Genomic DNA, 22,685 nt, shown 5'->3' with positions numbered 1-22,685 from the left:
ACTGTAGGAGCCTCCTTCCTGGTCTCACTGCTTCTTCTCTTGCTGCTATATCTCCCTAGACATTTCATTAAGACTATGCCACTCCTCAGCTCAAAATTCTGCAAAATCCACAGTCTTTAAAATGACTCACAAAGCCATACACCATCTGCCTCCCATGTCCTCTCTGGCCCCCTCTCCTACCACTTTCCCCCACACTCACTCTGCTCCAGCTGCACTGGCTGCCTTGTTGTTACTCTAAAATTCCAGCATCTTCTCATCTCAGGGCCTTTGTGCTTGCTGTTCCTTCTGCCTGGAATGCTCTTCCTCCAGATATTCTCATAGTTTGCTCCCTCAGTTCCCTCAGATATTTGCTTGAATGTTACCTTTTTAGTGAGGCCTACCCCACTGCCCTATTTAAAAAAACACCCTGCTACCAATAATCCCTGTACCTCTTTCTTGCTCTATTTTTCTCCATAATATTTTTTGCCATCTGACATACTATATATTTTACTTATGTATTTTGTTTATCATTTGTCAGCCCTCATGGAGCTTTCAATATCTTGATGGGAAATAGACAATTAAATATGACAATAAAAATGAATAAATAAAAATAAAAAATAATATGCCAGGATGTGGTAAATGCTATGTGTAAGAAAAAAAAAAAGGACAATTAAGGGATTAGAGAGTGAAGGGGGTAGGAATGGGGATTGCTATTTCATATTTCAAGTGTCCGGGGAAGTTCTCACTAATAAGGTGACATTTGAGTGGACATCTGAAGGAAATGAGGCACAAACCATGTCAGTATTCAAAGGACAAACACTGTAGATAGAGGGAACAGCAAGTGCAAAGGTATGAAGGTGGGATTTCAGGCAAGTCAAACTCATAATATCCTAAATAGAATCATTACATTTTCCTAATCCCATTCCTATATTCCTCACTTCAGTGGATGGCAACACCATCCAGTGCCTTGCCCAAGTTGGAACTGCAGGGCATTGGTCTGACAGGTTGTGTGCCTCTGGCACTATACTGGCTGCCCTGAGGCCAGAAATTGTGTCTAGTTCACCATTATGGGTGTGGAACCAAATACAGGGTCTGGAACAGAGGAGGTGCTCAGAGAGTGACATCACACTTCCTGGTGGATGCTGTCAACTAAGCTTGATATTAGACCAGAAAATGCCTTGATTGACAATGTTCAACAAACATATACTTAGCACTAAGTTTGCGCTAAACTCTCTGCTGGGTGCTGAAGTGATGAACAAAGATGAACAAAGAAACCCTCTACCCTGGGAAACTTGGTCTGGCTCCGCACAATCAAAAGGAATCTGTGTATAAGGAATCATAGACTCATATGTGTTTATATCAAAACGTGGTTTCAAAGTCATATTACAAGTTCTATAACTTTGAAGATCTGTATTTGAGCCAGAAGGAGACCGACAATAATAATAGTAGTAGCAGCTAACATTTATTGAGAGCTTTGTATGTATCATGCTCTGTGCTAAGCACTTACATGGAATACTCACTCAATTCTTACTAAAACTCTGTGACATGGGTACTATTATTATTCTCATTTTGCAGAAGAGAAAACTGAGACTCAGAGACGTGAAATAACCTGCCCAGGTCACATTGCTTCTAAGTGGTAGAGCCAGCATTCCAGCCCAGGTAGTCTACACTGTACTGCTTGGTTCCCTGGGAAAGACAAACTTGGCTAGCTGATCCTCAATTTAGCTGCACAGTCATGGTCTTTTATACTTTGGCTCCATATCTATCTTTCCAGCCTAATTTCTAGCTCTTCCTCTCCCCCTATACAAATACTCACCCCAGATGCCCAGAATCTTAGCTCTTGCCCAACCCACCATACTCTCTCACACAGATGGACTTTGACTTGGGCAGGAATCCTTCCCCTACTTTTCTGACTTGACATAATCATCAAGGCAATGCTCCATGGAACTTTTCTCTGATGCTCCTCCCCACCCTGGAGAGAAGGAATCTCTTCAGCTGCAACACTCCAGATCACCTTTGCCAGACCTCTAGTCTAGCTTTCAGCTCCTCTCAGAACTCCATCCCCAGAGCCCCCCTTTTCCCAGAAGGCTACCACTGTACTTTCTCCTCTCAATGGCTATAACAAGGCCTGGCATAGAGAAGGTTCCTATGGAATATTTGGTGAAGAAAGAAATGAGCATTGTAGACATGTGGACCAATATGTCTACCTGAGTTTATGGAGTTGCTACACTCAGCCTGCACATCTGTTCTCATGGGCTTTTCACTGCAGTCACAAGATGCTGGGCAGCAGAGGGATTATCTCCATTTTGTAGGCTAAGAAACTTAAGACAAGAAAGTACTCTTGCTCCCCACCACCAGCCCCTGTAGTGACCAAACAAGTTGATCGTGTGTTAGTCAGCATGTGGAATGCAGGCCTGGAGACCTCCCTCTTTGAGAAGGCATTTTGAGGTACAAGTTTATGCCCACACTTGGTCTTTCCATACATTGTCCCGGGGGAGGAGTGGGCCATACAAACTAGAATCTGTGTCACCCCCCCCCCCCACACACACACATCCCTCCTTCCTTAATGCACACATACACAATCTCCTCCTGAGACTTGGAAATATTAGGACCAAGAAGAAGGGCACCCAGCTGGGAGACCTTTTTAACATGTCAAAGACTACTTCCATTTTCCTGAAGTCCTACTTCTTTTGGGCCCAGCCCAATGTCCAATATCCGTCAGTCTCAAAGCCGACTGGTGTGGCATTGCTTGGCAACTGGGCAGAGGACATGGAGGACTAGCTCCTGTGACAGGAGCAGTGCAACAGTGCCCCCTCGCCTCAGGGTTATTTCAATCCCACCACTTGACTATTTTGCACACCTCATCTCTACCCTGGCCCTGTGTTTCCCTGGGCTTCAGATTTGGAAACTGTCTTCTCCAAATTGTAATCTTTAGCCTACATCAGAGAATCAAGGTTCTGGGTGAAATGTGAACATGTGGCAGGCAACCAGAGGCATGAGGCAGTAGGAAAGCCTATGAAGGAGGCGCTGAAAAAAAGACACCTCCACATCAAGTCCAACAAATGAGAATCGGGACTTTGCAAAGCAGGAAAGCACAGCTCCAGGGAAATATTATAGTTCAACCATCCAGATGGGGAAACTGAGGCTAAGGAGGAGAAGAGATTTACCCAATAAAGTTGCACAATGATCCAGCAGCAGTTCCCTCCTCCCTGCCATTTATTTTGACCTGGGACTAGGGTAAGAGGTCTGTTGTTCAAATTGGTGATTTTTGTAGGAGATGTATAGAATGTCATGGAAGGGCATGGAACATCACAGAATATTATAGAAAGTATTGAGTTGAACTGTCAGAGCTGGAAGAGATGAAGGAGCTTGACTAATCTTACCCCTTCCTTGTGGAAATGGAGTGATGGACTGGTCCAGGGAGGCAAACGGACTGGCCAAGGTCGTACAGCAAGTCTGAGGCAGAGCTGGAGCCAGATCCCAGTCCTAGCAGCTGTGTCAGTTCCTGTGCTTCACACATGCAGAGGCAGCAGTCCTCCTCTTACCAGTTTAGCAGCTGGATCCTTTCAATGCAGACAAGACCCAGTAGAGCAGCAGAGAACAATCCTTCTGCAATGCAAAAATGGCAGGCATTGTTCTCTAATTCCTCCCTTCTCTTCAACTTTAATCCTCCTCCCACTTTTTTGGACATTCACAGAGTTTTAGGGCTGGGCCTTCTGGATATTCTTCAGCTAGTGGTAGAACTGGATTTTTTGTTGCCTCAGCTCACCTGGCCCTGGCAGCCACTTACACCACTTGATGCCCTCGGGCTAGTTAGAGACCCAAGTTCAGGCTGGCCCCCTGCCACATCGTGCCACACAGACACAGCAGCAGGCAAGGCTGGTACAGGCCTCCTCACTCCGCTCTTAGCCTTGACCTCTGGTCTGGGCCCAGACAAAATTTTTCTCTCAATATCTAGACTTTTAAGGGAAAGGGAACTGTGCAAAGCCTGGCTCATGATTAAAAGGTTGAAGGATCTTCTAAAGACCTTGGGGATCTCCTCAAGTACCGTGAAAGGTGGGAAATTTGGGTGAGGGTCAAACTACGGAAACAGTTCTCTCCAGAGAAGAAAAGTGAAAGCAGCCCTGGACGAGGAGCAAGGGTTTCTGAATTCCAAATCTGCCCCCGTCGTTGTCGGACTGGGTGACCTTGGGGAAGCGCCTGGCCAACCTGGGAAGCAGCAGGCCCTTCCGTAAGAGGTGAGAGTTGACCTCGATGGTCTCTAAGGGCCCTAGTGTGACGGAGACGGAGACGCGGACGAAGGTGGGGCGCGGGCACTGCAATTGGCTTTCCTGGCAGGTGAGTCCCTCCTCTGCGCGGCCTGGGGGCACGCGCCACGGGAACCTGTCTGTATGCCTAAGGTTGGGCCGGCGAGGTGCCAAGAGGCTCTACAGTCCCCTAGGTCCCCCAACCTCTCCGCCCCGCCTCTCCCCGCCCGCCTCTCGCTCTGGAATAAACTGCCGGGTAGCAGCCAGGGCGCTGCAGCGCGATTGCACTGTGGCCACGGAAATGGGAACGCATGCAAAATCGAAACCGAGCTCCATGGCTCCTGCGAGCCACACCTGGGCGGGACCTGCCCCGCGAGCTCACGGTATCACCCTGCAGCGACCCGCCCAGCTTGGGGGCGGGAGTTCCAGCAAGGGGTTCTGCAGCCTCTCTGCCCGCTGCCAACACCACGCCCGGGCTTATTTGCATTTAAAGAGAAACGCACCAAGGAAAACAGTGGGCGGGCGGGAGCACGCCTTCCCACCGTGGCGATTGGGCCACACGCCTGCCAATCAGGGCGCTGACCCCACCCCCCCACCCCCCGCCCCCGTGGCTGTGGAGTCTGGGGGAGGGGTATGGGGGAGCTGCCCGGAGCCTGGAGAAGGGGAGCCAGCGCAGGAGGTGACTGGAGCCGCGGTAGCGGCGGCAGGAGCAGCAGTGGCTGCAGTCTCAGCCGCGGCAGCCTCAGCTAGGGTGGCGCAGCAGACAATAACCGGACTGGAAACGTGACTGGGCCGGGTAAGCGTTGCGCGCAGCCAGGAGCCTCCGCCTGCCCGCCGTCTGGTGCAGTCCCGCGTGCTCAGCTCTAGCTTGCCTGGAGAGGGGTTCTAGGGGCTGGGCCAGTCGGCGTCCGGGCCGCTCTCCGCTCCCCCTTGGAACCCGCTTTGAGTACTGTCTAGTGAGGGGCAAAGCAGAGTCCCCTGAGCGCGGGCGACCGCGGCTAGAGGAGGGGAAGAGGGCGGGCGGGCGGGCAGGCAGGCGGGCGGGCGGGCGGGCTAGCCTGGGCCATGCCTTTGGCTCTCGGGAGAGGTGGAGATGGGGCCCGCACGTGCTGCCGCTCTGTCCCAGAAGGGGAGCCGCCAGCCAGCACCCACAGCGGTGCATTTTTAGGCTGGGAGCCCGGCAGCTTTGTTGTAGCACGTTAGCTGGAACAGCTGTGTTAACGCGAGTACCGCTTACCCCAGCGGCCCTGCTACCGCCCCTCCCCTCCCCTGCGCATCTCCTGCTTCTCCTTCCCCTTTGCGGACGAAGCCAGCGCGCTGGCCTGGCCCCGAGGGACACTACCTTTGGCGTGGATTGGGGTAGCTACATTGTCTCCCTCCTTCCCAGGGAGCTCAGTTGGGCCTGTGGGCTGCCCACTTCCGTTTGGAACCTCGGCCTCGCAGCCCCAACCAGCCGTGCCCCCTGCTCCTGGGCCTCCAGGCACGTCTGGCATCTGTCCCCGTGGACAAGAGGCTTGGCATAGGGCTCTTTCTGGATCTTGGGTTAGAGCTGCAAGGCCGCTTTGTCTCCCCCACTCTCCTCGCCTTTTCTCCCCTCGGAGAGCACTAGCTGCGTTTTTCTCTCCAGCCTCCCGTTTAAAAATAGCGATAAGCAAGGTGTTGTGTGTGTGTGTGGGGGGGCGGGGATTTTCTGTGCCAGAGGCTGAGGGAGCAATTATTGTAATAGGGAACGCACCGTCTGGGTGTGTGTGAGAGCTAGAGCAGCAGCCAAACCCTGCAACTTCGCAGTTTCTTAAAATACCCAGCCCGCGGGGCCGCTGTCATTGTCTGCTGCAGACCCTCTGACACTGGTGACCCCTGGACCGCGGGACTTTGCCTAGGCTCCCCGGTGGTGAGGGGCTGTGTCGGCCAGGCGCACCACAGCCCACGCGCCTGGGCAGCTGCTGGACTGGCCTTGCGGAGCTGGCCTCCCTTTGGCCAGGTTCCTCTTGGTGTGGGCTGTGGGGTCAAGTCGAGCTTTGTCCTACACACAAACACCTCCCTCTAGAGGAGGCTCTGCCTACCTGCTGCCTCTGCGTGGGCATGGGCCTGGTGAATGGAGCTGTGCTGTTGGACTCTTTGCCCCACCCCAGGGGATTCCAGCAGAGCCCCCTCCCCCAATGCAGCTCCCTTCATTCGACCCCACCCTCTGCTCAGTAACTGCAAGGCAGTGTGCCTCTGGAAACGGACTCTAGGCCTTTCTGAGGAACAGGAAAGAGGGAATCACTGACGGGCTTTGACAGGCTCTTCTTGGACATTTGACTAACCTCTGAGGGTGGAGAACCCTGTGGTCTGCAGGGCCCAGGCAAAGCTTAGTCAGCTTTGAGAGGAGACAATGAGACCCAGTAAATCCCTCACTTGGGGCAAGGCTAGTTGGGGAGCTTTGTAACATCAGCCAGGACTGCAGATACCACACTACAGTCACCTCCTCCCACCTTGACCAGGCCCCAACACAAACGCCCTGCTTGCAGCTAGGCATCTCCAGCCCAGGGTTGGATCTGCCCTCTGCCTTGCCTCAAACCAAAAGCCATCTAACATATCTACCATATTTAACTCCTCTCCCCGACGCTGAAACCCACTCACCCTACACTGTCCAAATTCTCTTCTCTCTCAGGCCTCAGCTCTGGGCCCACTTTCTTGGTGCCTTTCCTGCCTGTTTCTTGCAACCAGTGATGACCTCTTCTTTCTCAGAGCTCCTCCAGACTGCCTGCGCCCCTTGGGCATTTTGGGGCTTAAATTATAATAGGAGGCAAACTATAATTAACTTTCCCTGCCTTTACTTTGTCTCCCTGATATCATGGATGTCTGGGTTCTCTCAGAGTCCCTCAGAGAAGTAAATGAAATCTGGAACTCAGCCACAACCCCCTCAAAGCCTAGCAATGCATAGCAGTTAATGAATGCTCTGGAAGGACTTGCTGTCGTAGCAGAGCTTTCGAGAAGACGTTTACCTCGCCAACTTGCACTTGTCCTGATCCATATGAAAGTGATTAGAGAAATGATACTTAAGGCTCAGATATTTGAGTATGCCTAATGAGGATGGAGAAGGGGAATGGGTTGCAATTACAAGAAAAAAATAAATCATGATATCTCCCTTCAACAACAAGCTCAGGATCTGGACTGCCCAGACCCCAGACTACACATACCTTTCCTTGCTGATTCATGAACCTAGAGAGAAACTACTATGGAGAGAGATGAGAGATCTGTATATGCAGGGGGATCATCCTGGGAAGCTTCCAGAAAGAGGAGTTTGGTTAAGCAAAAGGTAGTGGTGTAAGCAAAATTAGAGATGGGAGGGGGGTGGCTGGCAGGCAGGCTGATTGAGATGACTGAGTCTTTTCTGGTTGAGATTGTATGGCTCTAAGGTATAGAGGATGTTGGTACCCAGTTATGGGGGTTCCCAAATGCCAGGCTGTGGAATGGGGATCTGATCTTGGAGGAATGGGGGAAGGAGCCGTCAAAGAATGGGGAATTGGGAGGTTTTGGTTTTTTTTGTGTGTGCAAATATGCCACAATAAAAACAGAGTTTTAGAAAGAGTTCTAGAATGGGGTCTTAGAAAGGGATTGGAAGCATGTCATAAGTCAGGCAGGTAAGAGGCCACCTTTGGGTCTGGAAGTAGAGCTGGGGGGCAGGCTATTTCTAGAGGGAAGTTGTATCATATCAGCCTCCCTTCAGCTTTGCAGGGGGTGGGATGGAAAGGAGGGAGCCTGAAGCCTACATACCAATGTGGTGGATGCTAAATGTCCCTCAAGCCTCTGCTGACCCCTTTCCTCCCAGCTGGACAGACCTTCAAGGAGCACCAGTTTTGACTCCTATGCTTACAGATGGGAATCTTGAGCCCTGGAAAGCAATAGGGACTTGCTTAAGGTCACACAGCAATTAGGGATAAGCTGCTGCCTCCTGTGCAGGCTCTTTCCACGGTATTTCACTGTTTCCAGCAGCCTCGATTCAACACAAATCTCAGTAACCAACTCCTCGTCTCACCTCACCCATTCCTCAAGAGTGAAAGGGTGCTGAGTTAGTTTGGGGGCCCCATCTGGGGAACCCCTCCTTCCCTTTCATGTCTCTTTTGCTTCTTAGTCTTGGTCTGCAACCTGTCCACAGCTGAAAGTTTAAGGAGGGGAGATAGTTGGAAGAATTTGGCAGTCCAGTGAGTCTCGCCTAGTATAGTGGAGGTGTTAAAAATTCCTCAAGAACTGTTACATTTATACTCTCAGAAAGAGTGAGTGTGTGTGTGTGTGTGTGTGTGTGTAGGGGAACAGCCCTGCTCCACTGGTCCAGGGGAATAAGGGAATGAGAGAAATAACAGCAAGCCTGGCAGGTCACCTGCTTGCTTGTAGAACCAAAGAGGGAGAAGGGGCGTCCAGTCCCCTCACTTACAAATAGGCTACTTGAGGCTAGAAGAGGGCATGCCCAGGGTTATTCCATCAGTTCCCCTGCCTCAAATGCTATCCGGGCAGATAGACTTGGTGATAAAGGTAAAGCCCCCAGAGGAGGCATTTCATAGGCTTCCTGTGTCACTCATTCCTGGGTCACCCATCTCACTGCCAGAAAGTTCTTTCTCAGAGCTAATCTGAGCCTCTTGCTATACTTAAACCATGTGTGTGTGCGTGCGTGCGTGTGTGTGTGTGTGTGTGTGTGTTGGGAAGTGGGATTGAGAGCAGCTGGCCACCATTACTCTTCTGCTTAACAATCCATTGGCGATTTCATGGTCATTAAATCATCTCTCCCACCCCCAACTTCTGTTCTCTGAATTAAATAATCACAGAGCCTTTTATCTCCTCTCCTTGGTCTTATTTTTCAAACCTGTGTATGTGTAAGTGTATCTCTGACAAAGCAGGCAGGGAAACCAGAACCACTGCAGAGGTGCTGGTGCCAGCTGAGTGAGGGTGCATTGCTCTCCTGCACCTCCCCTTTTGGGATTAGGGGATAATATGGACAATGGAGAAAATGGCCCAAGGGAGCTTGGTGGCGTCAGAGGCAAGCATACTGGTGCTGCAGGAGCCTTTGTGACCCTTTTATCTGCATTTGTTGTTGCAGAGCCTTTATTGCTTTCACTTCCTACAGGTTTTTTAATTTCCCTGCTGGGCTTCCAAGCAGATGCTAACCCCCCTCCTCCATCCAGCACTCCTCAGTCCTCCCTGCTGGGGGCTGCAGCTCTTCTCAGGGGAGAGAGGGCTGGGCCGGGCCAATTCTGGTACCCCTTCTTTCTGGACACACAGAAAATATTCATAGGCCAGGCCTAGTGCATTTTAAAAGAGCAAAATGTTGGGTGGGGTTGCAGGGGGAAGCATGAGGAGTGAGACTAGGCTGCAGTGCACCTCTGTCCTGCAGTGGTGGACTGGGCTCACCCAGCTAGGAACCCAGGCTTCCCAGCAAAGCCTAGGACCCCCCAAATCAATGCCCCCACCATGTCTCCTGACTCAGCAGCCACTAGAAAACTGGGCACAGGACAACCCTTCCCCTAGCTTCTTATGCAACCTGGGGCAAGCGGACTCTCTGGTCCAATCTCCCATTTCTAGACGGGGAAACTGAGGCCCAGAACAGGGAAGGGATTTGCCCAAGGTTACACAGGAGCACAAAGCTCCTGGCCCTCAATTCAAGGATTCCTCTTCTAAGTACACTGATCTTAATCCCTTTCCAAGCCTCAATTTTCTTACCTGGCCTCTCACATAGGGTGTGCTGTGTATAGGGGAGTGGATACATAGGTAAGTCAGGAGTCTCCTTTGTTCACTTGGCCCAGCTGTTCCTCTGCATGCTTTCCTCAGCTGCCTTGTCACATCTATTTCCCTGGGGTTAGCTCCTCTCTTGTTCTTCATCTGAACTACGGTGCGGTGGGGGGAGGGGTGGCACCTGTCTCTGATTCCACCCTTGCTGGGTTAGTACTGACATAGTGGAAGCCTTACTATGCAGGCATGGCACCCACCTCAGATACATCCCTTTCTAAGGAGGTTTGAGAGCCTGAGAGGAGAGTGGCAAGTAGGTGGCTCCCAGAGCCCCTGTCATTCTAGGCAAGCTGGGGAGGGTAACCTCAGCAGCCTGAGGAGAAAGCTGGAGCATTAAGAAGACTCACCAGGAAAGCCCATTTCTAGGGAGAGAGATTGTCTGGGTGACCACATCTCCCAGACTGGAGAAGCCCCTGTGTATTTGGGGCTGGGGTTAAGGGGAGAAGTGATGCTAGGAAACCTGCCAAGGGGCATGCAGGGAGAGCAAGTCATGAAGGTCAGGCAAAGGGGTTTGGCCCTGATCCTGTAAGCAGTGTGGAATAATTTGGTAAGTAGAGGAGTGATGGACTGAAATCAGGGTTTTGAGAAAATTAATCTGGCAAGGGTGAGCGGGATGGATGAGATGCAAGGGGGCAGGATTTCAGTGTTGCAGCAGGTAGGGACCAGAGGGAGCTCAGCTAAGAGGCTTGTGTCATCTTCAGAGGACATGGGGTGGCAGCTGAGGAGCTGGAGTGGAGAAGGTGGCTGCAAAAGGCCCCATCACAAAGGCCCATTATTGAACATCTGCTCAGTACCTAGCGAGCAGTTTGCCACTTACATTTATCATCTCTAATCCTTACTGCAATTCTGCATTGCAGGTAGCATTTTCTTCATTTTACAGATAAGGCATTTTAGTCTCAGAGAGGTTAGGCCACTTGCTCAAACCCCACAGCCTGTAAGGGGTGAAGTCGGCATTTCAGTTCTGGGCTGACAAACTCCAGCTGAATTAGAATTCAGTTGAATCAGTGTTGTTTGAGCTCCTGCTTTGTGCTAGATGTAGTGATTATAAGATCAAGGAGGGTCCATTTGAGAGAGATGAATGGACAGACTGAGGCCTGCCAGAATGAATTACCCAAGGCTGAGTATGTTAACAACTCAACTGAGGGGCTAGTGGTTGGGGAATAGGAGCAGGGATGAGAGGGCCCAGTTTGGGGTCTGTGCTGCATCTAGAGTTGGTGGGATGCCCCCTTGAGAGAACGTGCCCCGCAACAGGAGGGCTGCAAATTAGGGGAGGGGTGGTTGCAGAGGTAACTTGGGTGGGGCTCAAAGGGTACCAAGCCAGGCAGCCCTTCCTTCAGGCAGTGAACAAATGGTTTTGAGAGTGGACCTTGGCTGTGGGCTTTAGAAATGAGTGAGTCAAGTTCCAGATCATCTCACCGGTCATTTTCCTTGAACAGTAGCTCAAATTCTGCATCTTTGTCCCTGCTGCCAGGTTTCTCTTGAACCTTTTTTTGGCCCCTCAAACTTATCTCCCAAGGAAAAGGAGAGTAGAGGAACATGTTCCATGGTTTCGAAGTGGTGGTGGTGGGGTTGCTGATGAGGAGAGCAGCCACAGGCTGGGTTGGCAGCCCTTGGATTCTAAAGTCAGCAGGCTTTCTGGAATGTGCTAGGTGGGGCCAAAATAGTGGCAGCCAGTGAGAACTGGAAATGCTGCAGAGAAGGCTCAGCTGGGCTGGGACAGGGGTGCGATGGGAGGGGGAGATGATGGCTCTTGCAGGTGTGAAGGGAATCTGCACAGTTCTTCCTCTCAGTCTTCCTCCTTTGATTGGGGGCCAGCGCAGTGAAGCAGAAGGGCATGGAATTGGGACTCAAGAGGCCTGGGAACTGGTGTGACTCTGTCATCATCCCGCTGTGTGACCTTAGGAAAGTCTTTTCCCAATCCTAGACAGTTTACTTCTCTGTGACAAGGAGTTGCCATTCCCCACCAGGCCTGATAAATAGATTGGTGGGAAGGGCAAATGGGGAGTGAGGGAGTGGGGAACACTTTGTAAACTAGTAAGTACCCTGAGTGGATGAAGGATGTCTGTTGATTTGCATTTCCTTTGATGTTGGTACTTTTAGCTGAGTTTGAATTGTTGATCTTTCTGGCCTGGGCTAGAGAACCTGGCTAGTTGAAATTCCCAGATAATCCAGACCTGTTAGCCAGTAGCTGACTCAAGGCAATATTTTGACTCCCTGAATATCAAAAGTTGGCTAAAAGAGCAACTAAAGCCTCTTGTGAAGTGACTACACAGTCACCCTCATTTACCATTTGGGGAAACTGAGGCCCAAGGAGTTTTGGTGACTTACCCATAGAGCCCTGGGGAGCACCCTTTTCAATGTTGACTGAGGTAGTTTTGCTGCTAGAAATTGTCCAACTATAGTTTGAATAAAATATTTAGAAAATTAGTTGCTATGTTTTTGAGCCTCTGCTGTATAATGCATTTTATTTGGTGCTTTATATACGTTGGTTTTGTCCCTTACATTAGCTTTAAGAGGTAAGCACTCTCAATAGCCTCCTTTACCAATTGAGGAAACTGAAAGAACTTGTTGGATTTCCCCCAGGTAGGCACAGCTGATTACAGTGCAGAACTGGCTGACTCTCTAGGCGGGGTTGCAGAGGGGGGCCTCCATATCCTCACCATTCCTTCCTTAGCCCACCTCCCCCACCCATACATGAGGGCAGAATGGGACCAGAGTGGGCTTGCTCCCAGGAAAACTGCTTGGAGTTCTGGGGAACTGTGACTGGTTGAGGCCATGCCTCTGGAGCTACTGCATAAATTCACACACTTCTTCCCTGAACTCAGCCTTCTCTAAGTTGGCTGAGCTGGCCCCAGGAAGCTGGGCTGGGAGCAAAATGTGCAAGGCTCATGCTGCAGCTGTTTCCTCTTCACTGAGAAGGATCCCTGGGGCAGGTTTGTGGCTGGTCTCCTGCCTGTGTTTTGAGAGGAGGGGAGAAGGAAGAAACTCTGCCCTGGTCCCAGAATGGCCTGAGGCTGGCCCTGGGAGCAGGGATGGCCACAGCCTACTCCCTGCCATAACAGCAGCAGCTGCAGCAAGCAGCCCCTGCCAGGGACCACAGAGTGGCCTTAGAAGGTTCTCTTACCTGCCAGTCCACCTAAAACTTAGACAGCCATACAGGTTGAGAAACCTAAGGTTTGAGGGGCTCTGCATTTGGCAGGACCACTTTTTTGGCAGGAACCATGAGGGATGGCAGCCCCACCCTGGGGGAGCTGCAGAGTTTATCCCTCGCTGTCCCCTTTGCCTTCTACCCCACCTCACTCTCCTGGCCAATGAACTCTGTGGTCCCAAGTAAAGGCAGCATAGCCTATTGGTGAAGGACAACACTGGGACCTGGTGGGGTAACGAGGAATGTGGAGAAGGGGCCTGGGCCAGAGGTGGCTGAGCTAGGGGGCTACCAGCTATGGATGATCCCGCCTACCTCCTGTCCTACTGTCTTGGGGGGACACAGGTAGAGACACTGTGAGTGGCTGTGCGGGGTCCATGATCCTGGAAGGGACAAGGCAGGGAGGTGAGAGACAGCACAGTTTCAAGGCTGGTTCTTACCAGCAAAGATGACCGTGGGCCTAGTTAGGAGGCTGGCCTGAAGCTGGAGAGAGAGAATCTCAGTTCCGAGGACACAACCCTGCCTAGTTCACCCACTGCCACCACACACGCAGAGGGCTTTTTAAACTTCCCTAAGTAGAGGACTTTGTATAAATCCACACATGTCTTTAAAATCCCCTCACACCTGGCTTCTCCTCAGCCTGGGCCAGAGCAGCTGGTCCCTCAGGCTCCCCGCAGTGAATGACTTTCCCAAAGGAGCAGCCTTTTACACATGGTCTGCTACTTCCTAAAAAACTAGCATCTGACCTTGAAGGTGGTAATAATAACAGTAATGCCAGTCTTTCTCATTTGTACTGCACTTTACAATTTACAAAGTTCTTTTGGTGTCCATTATCCCACCTAATCCTCACACCACTGCAGTGGACTGGGGAGATGGGGAGGATAGATAGAGGAGTTATTTTGATCTCTGTTTCACAAGTGCCCGAGGCTCGGAGGGGTGCCTTGGCCTGTTCAGGATCCCCTGGCATAGCCTGGACCCCAGCCCTGTAGCCCATGGCTCCTTCCATAACACGCTGCAGATGCCTGTGGCAGGGAAGTGGACAATGTAGAGAGCAGTGGGCTGGCCTCTACCCCAACAGAGCACAGAAGCAAGGGCAAGAGAAGACCCAAAGGGACTGCCCTCCAGCCAGGGCATCAAGGTTCTGGAAAGCAGCCCTCTTTGAGGTTCAATTTGCCTAATGCCTCTGTTCACAGGAACTCCAGCCCCAAACTCAGCAGGACAGTTCAGTCTTTGATTTACAAGGATGTCTAGGCCCATAAGGTTTTTCACTTGGCCTTTGGTCTTCCTTGATGCCCAGCCAAACTTACTAGTCTCACCCTAAATCATTGCCATTTCTACTCACTCCTGGCTGACAAGGCCCAGATTGAATGCCTCCTCCTCAAGGCAGCTTTTCTGAGCCCAAGGGGTATCTTTCTGCCTTTAAAATTTATCCTGGAATTTGATAACAAAGTATAAAGAATGATACCCCACCACCCAGCTTAAGCAATAATGGGGGCTCTTCTTTAAGGCCTGCATCATGCTGTTCCTTCAGACTTTTACATATAGGACTCTCTCCCTGTTAGCCTAGGAGCTCCCCAAAAGCAAAGGCTGGGGTTCTCCCTTCTTGGCCTGCCTTGCAGCTCTGAGCTCAATGTCTATCACTTACTGAATGTGAAGGAGAGATTCGTCATAATTCCACAGGGGGGAATACAACTTCACAAACAACTCCACTACTGCCACTCCATCTCCCTCATGCCCAGCACAATAATGACAACACTGTCAGTAATTTCAGGGCTGAGGTAAAAGCATCTGTGCTTTGGAAAGTTGGGGATTCAGATAGATGATAGGCCCCCTATTCCCATCAGACTCTGGGACAGAAGACTCTGAGTGGTTGTGTGTGTATGTATGATTGTGTATTTGGGGGGGTGGCACTGTGTGTTTGTGGGGCTATCAGTTGCAAGGCTGAACTGGAAAAAATATGTCACACGGAAATGTCATGAAAAAATATTTCACACGGAAAAAAAACCCTAACCTGAGCAAATGGCAATACAGATCTCTTCAGAGAGGGGATCAGAAGAATTTTTTTTTTCTCTCTTTTCTGGATAACCAGCCATTATCTTGCTCCAAGTTAAATATTCAGTTCTGCAGAGTGCTTCTGATGGAAGCCTGGACCACACTGATGATTCAAGTGTCAAGTCAAGCAAGGCACAAGGCACAAAATTAATGTTTGTAAGACAGGATCAAGGACTCCAAGAGGGTTCTTCAAATGACGTCAGAGGCTAGAGTGTAGCTGCCAGCATCTCTTCACCCCCAGTGATGGTCCATAGTCTCCCACTGCAGGTGAATGTGTGAGTCTTTTTACCGTGGCATGGCTGATGTGCTAGCCAGCTGCTACCAGGACAACAGTGGTGCTTGCCTCTCTCTGGCTCCCAGCAGCTGTTCTGCCTCCCTTCCCTACCCTAGCTCCCCATCTGCTGGTGGCTACTCTACAGAGAGCGGACACAGTGGTGAGGGACTTTCCAGGGAGGGGTCATTTGGTTTTTGCAGGCTGGTCACTGATCTAGCTGTCGACCATCTGCAGTCACTGGAATGAATACATCAGACCTGTGGGGGGTTGGGGGGCATGTGTTGGGGTGGGTAGTAGCTAGCTCTTCTTTTTATCCATCTCTGTGGCATTTGGAAGTTTGGAGGACTGGGAGCCTAGACCAGAAGGGTGTACCTTGCACCAGGTTTATTTATTTAAATAGCTGTTAAGAGGCTAACTTCCAAGCCAGGAATATGAATCATGTGGAGTTGTGCCTTCAAGGAGTTCCCTTTCTAGATAGGGAGCTAGATGGGGGCCAAAATAATGAAGGGAGTGGAGAAGAAACAGTCTGCCTCATGGTTCTAAAGTGGAACTTGGGAGTTCTAGTTGCCAAGGGCTGAATTAAAATCTCTTTCCAGGGGCCAGCCCCGTGGCTTAGCGGTTAAGTGCGTGCGCTCTGCTACTGGTGGCCCGGGTTCAGATCCCAGGCGCGCACTGACGCACCGCTTGTCCAGCCATGCTGAGGCCGTGTCCCACATACAGCAACTAGAAGGATGTGCAACTATGACATACAACTATCTACTGGGGCCTTGGGGAGAAAAAACGAAAAAAAAAGGAGGAAGATTGGCAATAGATGTTAGCTCAAGTCCGGTCTTTCTCAGCAAAAAGAGGAGGATTGGCATGGATGTTAGCTCAGGACTGATCTTCCTCAGAAAAAAAGAAAAATCTCTTCCCAGCAAGACAGTCAATAGAGAATGTGACTTAGACCTACCTCTCACATAACCACTATGAGGGGGAGGTAATGCTAGGCCTCTTGGACTAAGGATACTGAAGCCCAGAGAATGCCTTGCCCCCAGGCCACCATGCTGTTTTAGCAGATTCTGGATTGCAGCTCTGGAATAGGGGTCTGCGAGGCTCCTACTCTGGACTTCTGAAGATCTGAGCATGGTCCTGCAGGCAATTTAGGGAGACTGTGGGGAGGAGGTGAAACTTCAGGTCTGCTTTTCTTCCCAGCCACAGGCAAAATGTCAGTGAGAGCCCTGGCTAATGTGAAATCAAAGCCTAGACCCTGAAGAGCCCGGTGAGGACTCAATGGACTGTTTTGCCAGATGCTTTTCAAAAATTCTGTGTTGTCAGAGCCAACCTCCCTCCTGCCTTTCTTGCCTCTCCCTACCCTACCCCCTTTGAAAATCCCTCCCGCAGTCAATAGTACCACTAGGCCTTTCTCATATCTGCAGTTCCCCCTGCCCAGTGCTCCCCTGAGCTTAGGGTGGCCTGAAGAGAGTGGACCCAGCAAAGGGGTAGGGGTGATGGCTGCCTGTTGATGAGTGTAGGGTTTCACTACCTTGGGCCCCAGAGGAGGCTGGCTAACAAGCCAAGCATATGGAGTGTATTAAGGTTTTCTCTTTCTCTCTGGTTCCACTCAAGCTTGAAACCACAGACACCTGTGAAAACAAACCCAGTCTGGATGCTTGCTCACCAGTACTGTCTCTCTGTCTTTGTCTCTTTCGTCTCTTCCAGACCCAACTGTGATGCTTCCTGATTGATGATGTTATAACAGTGCCTGGAAGCCAGAAGGCTGCATTTTCAGTTGAATATACCTGAGTTGTCCCCATCACCATGGAGACCCAAAAGGATGAAGCTGCTCAGGTCAAGGGAGCAGCACCCTCTGTGGATACCCAGGACCAAGGGGAAGAGAAAGGAGCCAAGAACAAAGCAGCTGAAATGACAGAAGGGCCAGCATCAGAGCTACCCTCATCTGGCCCAGGTAGGCTGAAGAAAACTGCCATGAAACTCTTTGGTGGTAAGAAGGGAATCTGTACCTTGCCTAGTTTATTTGGAGGGGGACGAAGCAAAGGTTATGGGAAAGGCAGCTCCAAGAAGGGTCTTAGCAAGAGCAAGACCCATGATGGTTTGAGTGAAGCAGCCCATGGCCCTGAATACATTGTCAGTGAAAGAACCAGCCTTTCCTTACCTTTGCCTGAGTCACGCTGCCAAGTTCCTAGCTCCCAGAGTGCCCATGGGGCTTTGGAGACAGGCTCCAGATGCAAGACATCTATGGCTGCAGCCACAGAGAAAGCTGGGGCCCAGAAGGCCCCCTCTGTGCCCAAGCCAAAGAAAGGACTAAAAGGTTTTTTCAGCAGTATCCGCCGTCACCGGAAGAGCAAGGTCTCTGGGTCTGAGCAAAGTGAACCAGGGGCCAAGAGGCCTGAGGGGGCCAGAGTCAGGCCTCATGAGCATGTGAGCTCAGCCCTTCTGTCCCACACTGAGGAGACTCTCCAAGCCCCAAGAAAGGAAAATGCCAAACCCCAAGATGCCCCTTGGCCAAAAGTTTCTTCAGCACCAGAACCTTCTGCAGCAGCCACTGAGAAGACAGCCTGTAAAGATCCAGAAAAACCCAGGGCCTGTAAGGGCTATGCCTCAGCACTTCTACAGCCTAAAGCTGTCCCTGGAGCCAGTGGCCCAGAGGAGCCCCACAGCCCAGAAACAGGGGAGAAGGTGGAGGCAAGAGAAGTAAATCCACCTAATGGCCCTGTGGGGGACCAGCTGAGCCTCCTGTTTGGGGATGTCACATCCTTGAAAAGTTTTGACTCACTGACAGGTTGTGGTGATATCATAGCAGAGCAGGACATGGACAGTATGACAGATAGCATGGCCTCTGGAGGCCAGAGGGCCAACCGAGATGGGACCAAGCGAAGTTCTTGCCTGGTGACCTACCAAGGAGGTGGGGAGGAGATGGCCTTGCCAGATGAGGAGGAGGAAGAAGAGGAGGTGGAATTAGAGGAAGAAGAGGAAATCAAGGAGGAAGAAGATGATAACTTAGAATATCTGTGGGCGAGTGCCCAGATGTACCCAAGACCCAATCTGAATCTGGGCTACCATCCCACCACACCCCCAGGCCACCATGGCTACATACTGCTTGACCCAGTCAGGTCTTATCCTGGTCTAGCCTCCGGGGATCTTTTGACTCCTCAGAGTGACCAGCAAGAGTCTGCCCCCAATAGTGATGAGGGATATTATGACTCCACCACACCTGGATTTGAGGATGATTCAGGTGAGGCCTTGGGGCTTGTCCACAGGGATTGCCTGCCCCGAGACAGCTACAGTGGAGATGCCCTCTATGAGTTCTATGAACCAGATGACAGTCTTGAGAATTCCCCACCTGGGGATGACTGCCTTTATGACCTCCACGGTCACAGCTCTGAGATATTTGACCCATTCTTGAACTTTGAGCCCTTTTCTTCCTCTCGGCCACCTGGGGCAATGGAAACAGAGGAAGAACGGCTAGTGACTATCCAGAAACAATTGTTGTATTGGGAGCTTCAGCGGGAGCAGCTTGAGGCCCAGGAAGCCCGGGAGACACATGCCCGAGAGGCTCACACCAGGGAGGCCTATACCCAAGAAGCTCATGCCAGGGAGGCCCATGCCCAAGAGGCCCACACCCGAGAAGTTCATGTCAGAGAAGCCCAAGCCCGAGAGGCCTATGTCAGGGAGGCCTGTGCCCGAGAGGCCCAAACCCGGGAGGCCCATGCTCGAGGGGCTCAAGTCCGAGAGCTCCAGGCCCGGCAGGAGAAGCCCATCATGGAGTATAAGATGAGGCCCTTAGGCCCATCAGTGATGGGCCTGGTGGCAGGGGCATCAGGAGCCTCTCAGACTTCCCAACGGGGAACTACCTCAGCTTTCCCTGCTACTGGAAGCAGTGAGCCAGACTGGAGGGACTTGCGTCCTCTGGAGAAGCGTTTTGAGGGAAGCTGCTCCAAGAAAGATCAAAGTACCTGCCTGATGCATCTCTTCCAGAGCGATGCTATGTTTGAGCCAGACATGCAAGAAGCAAATTTTGGAGGATCTCCCAGGAGGGCCTACCCTACTTATTCACCCCCTGAGGAGCCAGAGGATGAGGAGGTTGAAAAGGAAGGGAATGCCACTGTGAGTTTCTCACAGGCCCTCGTGGAGTTCACCAGCAATGGGAACCTCTTCTCCAGCATGTCCTGCAGCTCTGACTCTGACTCATCCTTCACTCAAAACCTCCCTGAGCTACCCCCCATGGTGACCTTTGACATCGCTGATGTGGAACGGGATGGGGAAGGCAAGTGTGAAGAGAATCCTGAGTTCCACAATGACGAAGACCTTGCAGCCTCCTTGGAAGCTTTTGAGCTGGGCTACTACCAGAAACATGCCTTTGACAACTACCGCAGCCGATTCTACCAAGGGCTGCCTTGGGGTGTGAGCAGTCTCCCTCGATACTTGGGACTGCCTGGCATGCACCCTCGACCTCCACCTGCTGCTATGGCCCTCAATAGAAGGAGCCGCTCCCTCGACACTGCAGATACCCTGGAGCTCGAGCTCTCCAATTCCCACCTGGCCCAGGGCTACATGGAATCTGATGAGCTTCAGGCTCAGCAGGAAGATTCAGATGAAGAAGAGGAAGAAGAATGGGGTGGAGACAGTCCCCTGTCCCTCTATACTGAACCTCCAGGGGCCTATGACTGGCCTGCCTGGGCCCCCTGTCCTCTCCCAGTGGGGTCACTCCCTTCCTGGATAAGTCACAGCCAGTTGGATGGGCCTTCCAGCCAGTCTCCATATGGGCAGGCAGCCTGTTGTGTACCTCCTGTGCCCATGTCAATGTTGTTGTCTGTACCGGGGCCAGAGTCAAGGGCACATGGGGAATCCGGGCCTCAGCTAGCTCGGCCTTCGCACTTACCCTTGCCCATGGGCCCTTGTTATAACCTCCAGCCTCAGGCCTCCCAGAGTATGAGGGCCAGGCCTCGAGATGTGCTGCTGCCTATCCATGAGCCTAGTTGCTCCTCCAGTTCTGGAGGCTTGAGCCCTAGCCCTCTGCCCCATGCCAAGCCTGTGGGCATCACCCTTGGCATCCCTCAGCTGCCCAGCATCCGGCCTGAGACCCCACAGCCTCAGCCCATTCACTACGAGGTTTCCAGCCTTGACCTGTCAAAAGAGAGGGCCGAACAAGGTGCCTGTCTCCCCACCAGCTACTCCTCCACTGCCGTAAATGGAAACTTAGCTGAATAGTCATCATGAATTCTGGAGTAGGGGCATGGGGCCTGAGCATGTGAATGGGGATCAGGGGTTGGGCAGAGGGGTGGGGACTGGGGGTTGCTGTTTAACTTGAAAATCCTTTTGGCCAGGGAAAACTTCTATGAGTTTTCACCTTTGTTTTCCCACTTCCCTGTTCTGCCATCTGTGGCCACATTCAGCTTGAGTCCATCTGCCCGGGGAGGCTGCTGCTGCTGCTGTGCTCTGGTTTTTGCTTTTGGGGTTTCTTCTTGTGACCCACGCAGGGTTTGGGATGCTGTAATTTTGTGCCTATTCCAGTTGCTGAGTTAGTGATGATATATATAGCATGCATCCTTGACACAGGCTGAACCCTTAGGGCCCCGCACTCCCTCCCAACCCAGTGAATGATGAACCACTGATGAGCAGCCAGGTCTGCACTGCCTCCCACTTGGGGACAGGGGGCTTGTTTCCTGTTAGCAATGTGAAATTTTGGTACAGATCCTCCTCATCCCCACTCCCTTCGGTCTTGGAATAGCTGCCACCATTATACCAGATGACTATAATCTATTCACCCCAGCTAGCTGTCCTTAGAGAGGATCAAGTAGCATGTGTCTCACTGCCTATTGCTGTGGACTTTAGCATCGTACCCAGGTGGAGGCCTTTTAACCTGGCGTGCCATAGCTTGGGTTGAAGACAAAAATGCTAATCCCTTTAATGGAGTGATCAAATTCATCAAGTTGCAAAGAGAAGACAAAATAGGGTTCTATCGTAGACACTGCCCTAAGTCTTGAGCTCTGGAATGATAGGATTTTTTCCTTCTTCCTTTCTTAAGCTTATGACTGCCTGAGTTGCAAATGCTTTTGAATTTTGGTTCTTTTTTCATACAAAGGAAATTTTAATAATCTCATCACAAAGAACACGTTCTTTTAATTGAGATACAGGAAGAGAAGCGGCCTAAATTAGGCTTGACCATAGGTGTTGGGGTTTTTGCAAGTTGCAGGGGAAGGATAGGAAAAGGAAGTCCATTCGTCCCAGCCAGCAGGAGAGAAGATTTCAGACATTGCAGAACTCGAGGCAACCCAGCTTCTTAGAAGGGAAAATTGCTTCCCCCTCAAAAACAAAAAGTTCCTTAAGCATTGCCCATCCCTTCATTTGGATGATATAAGAGGATCCAGGCTAGCACTCCCAAGAGACAGGATACCAAAGGCATGTAGGCTGCTGTTCTGGGCTCTCTAAAGAGCTTTCATCTTCCAATTAGCCAAGTCCTTAGCATCATCAGAGGACCGGGCTTCTTGAGAGGAAAGACTGTGACCTGCCCTCACTCTGCCAAGCTGTAGGACTCTGATATACCTGGCACTTGCAGCCCTTTATGGAATGAATGACACCTTCCCTTCTCCTATATCCACACAGTTTTCATATTAAACCAGCTTGGCAATACTGGTAGGGAAGAGTTGCTGTCGGGAAGACGTTGTAACAGGCTAATCTTACCAGGCTCAGTCTCTCATTGATCACCAATATGAGAGGGTTCCTTTTAAATTTATTAATTGGAAATAGCATATGGAACATGGTTTGCCTGGGTATGTTGGCCCAAATTATGATCCTTGCCCCCCTGCCCCATCTCTGCCCCCATCTTCCACCCATCTCCATGCCTGTTAAGAGAAGAGGTCAGTAAGAGCTCTTGCCATTCCTGAGATACGGCAACTTAGCTTGGGTACAGAGTGTTGTTGGCATCTCGAGTCAAGGTGACTTTGTGGGCAAACTGCTGCTTGGCCAGGGGATGTGTCCATGCTGGTCTTTGTCACCATTTCTCAGATTGGGGTTGGCCCAGTGCACCTACACATACCTGGCTGGTAGAAGCTATACCCCTGGAAGTACCACATGAGTTTACATGGCACCAACACCACCACTCAATGGACCTAGACCAACTCTCCAGGCTGACTTTGTCTGCGTCATGAAGAAATGCAAGAGTCATGGAGCTGGAGAGTGAAAGAGAGTAAGGAAGGCCCTCCTTACCCCAAGCACAGCATTCCAG

The 22,685-nt window shown here is 51.2% G+C and overlaps 1 protein-coding gene across 1 annotated transcript; it reads left to right on the top strand.

The window, feature by feature from the left end:
- Positions 1-4,880: 4,880 nt before the first annotated feature.
- On the top strand, positions 4,881-20,719 carry AMER1 (APC membrane recruitment protein 1). The gene is made up of 2 exons (XM_058536018.1): positions 4,881-5,022; positions 17,159-20,719. The coding sequence occupies exon 2, from the start codon at positions 17,258-17,260 to the stop codon at positions 20,666-20,668; it is 3,411 nt and encodes a 1,136-aa protein (XP_058392001.1). The 5' UTR covers positions 4,881-5,022; positions 17,159-17,257; the 3' UTR covers positions 20,669-20,719.
- Positions 20,720-22,685: the final 1,966 nt, after the last annotated feature.

This window comes from Diceros bicornis, chromosome X (genome assembly GCF_020826845.1).
Source record: "Diceros bicornis minor isolate mBicDic1 chromosome X, mDicBic1.mat.cur, whole genome shotgun sequence".
NCBI lineage: Eukaryota > Metazoa > Chordata > Mammalia > Perissodactyla > Rhinocerotidae > Diceros > Diceros bicornis.
This window is presented reverse-complemented; position numbering and strand designations above follow the sequence as displayed.

Bases quoted from the DNA above. Each gene is read 5' to 3' on its own strand.
- AMER1 (XM_058536018.1), top strand. From the start codon at position 17,258: ATGGAGACCCAAAAGGATGAAGCTGCTCAGGTCAAGGGAGCAGCACCC.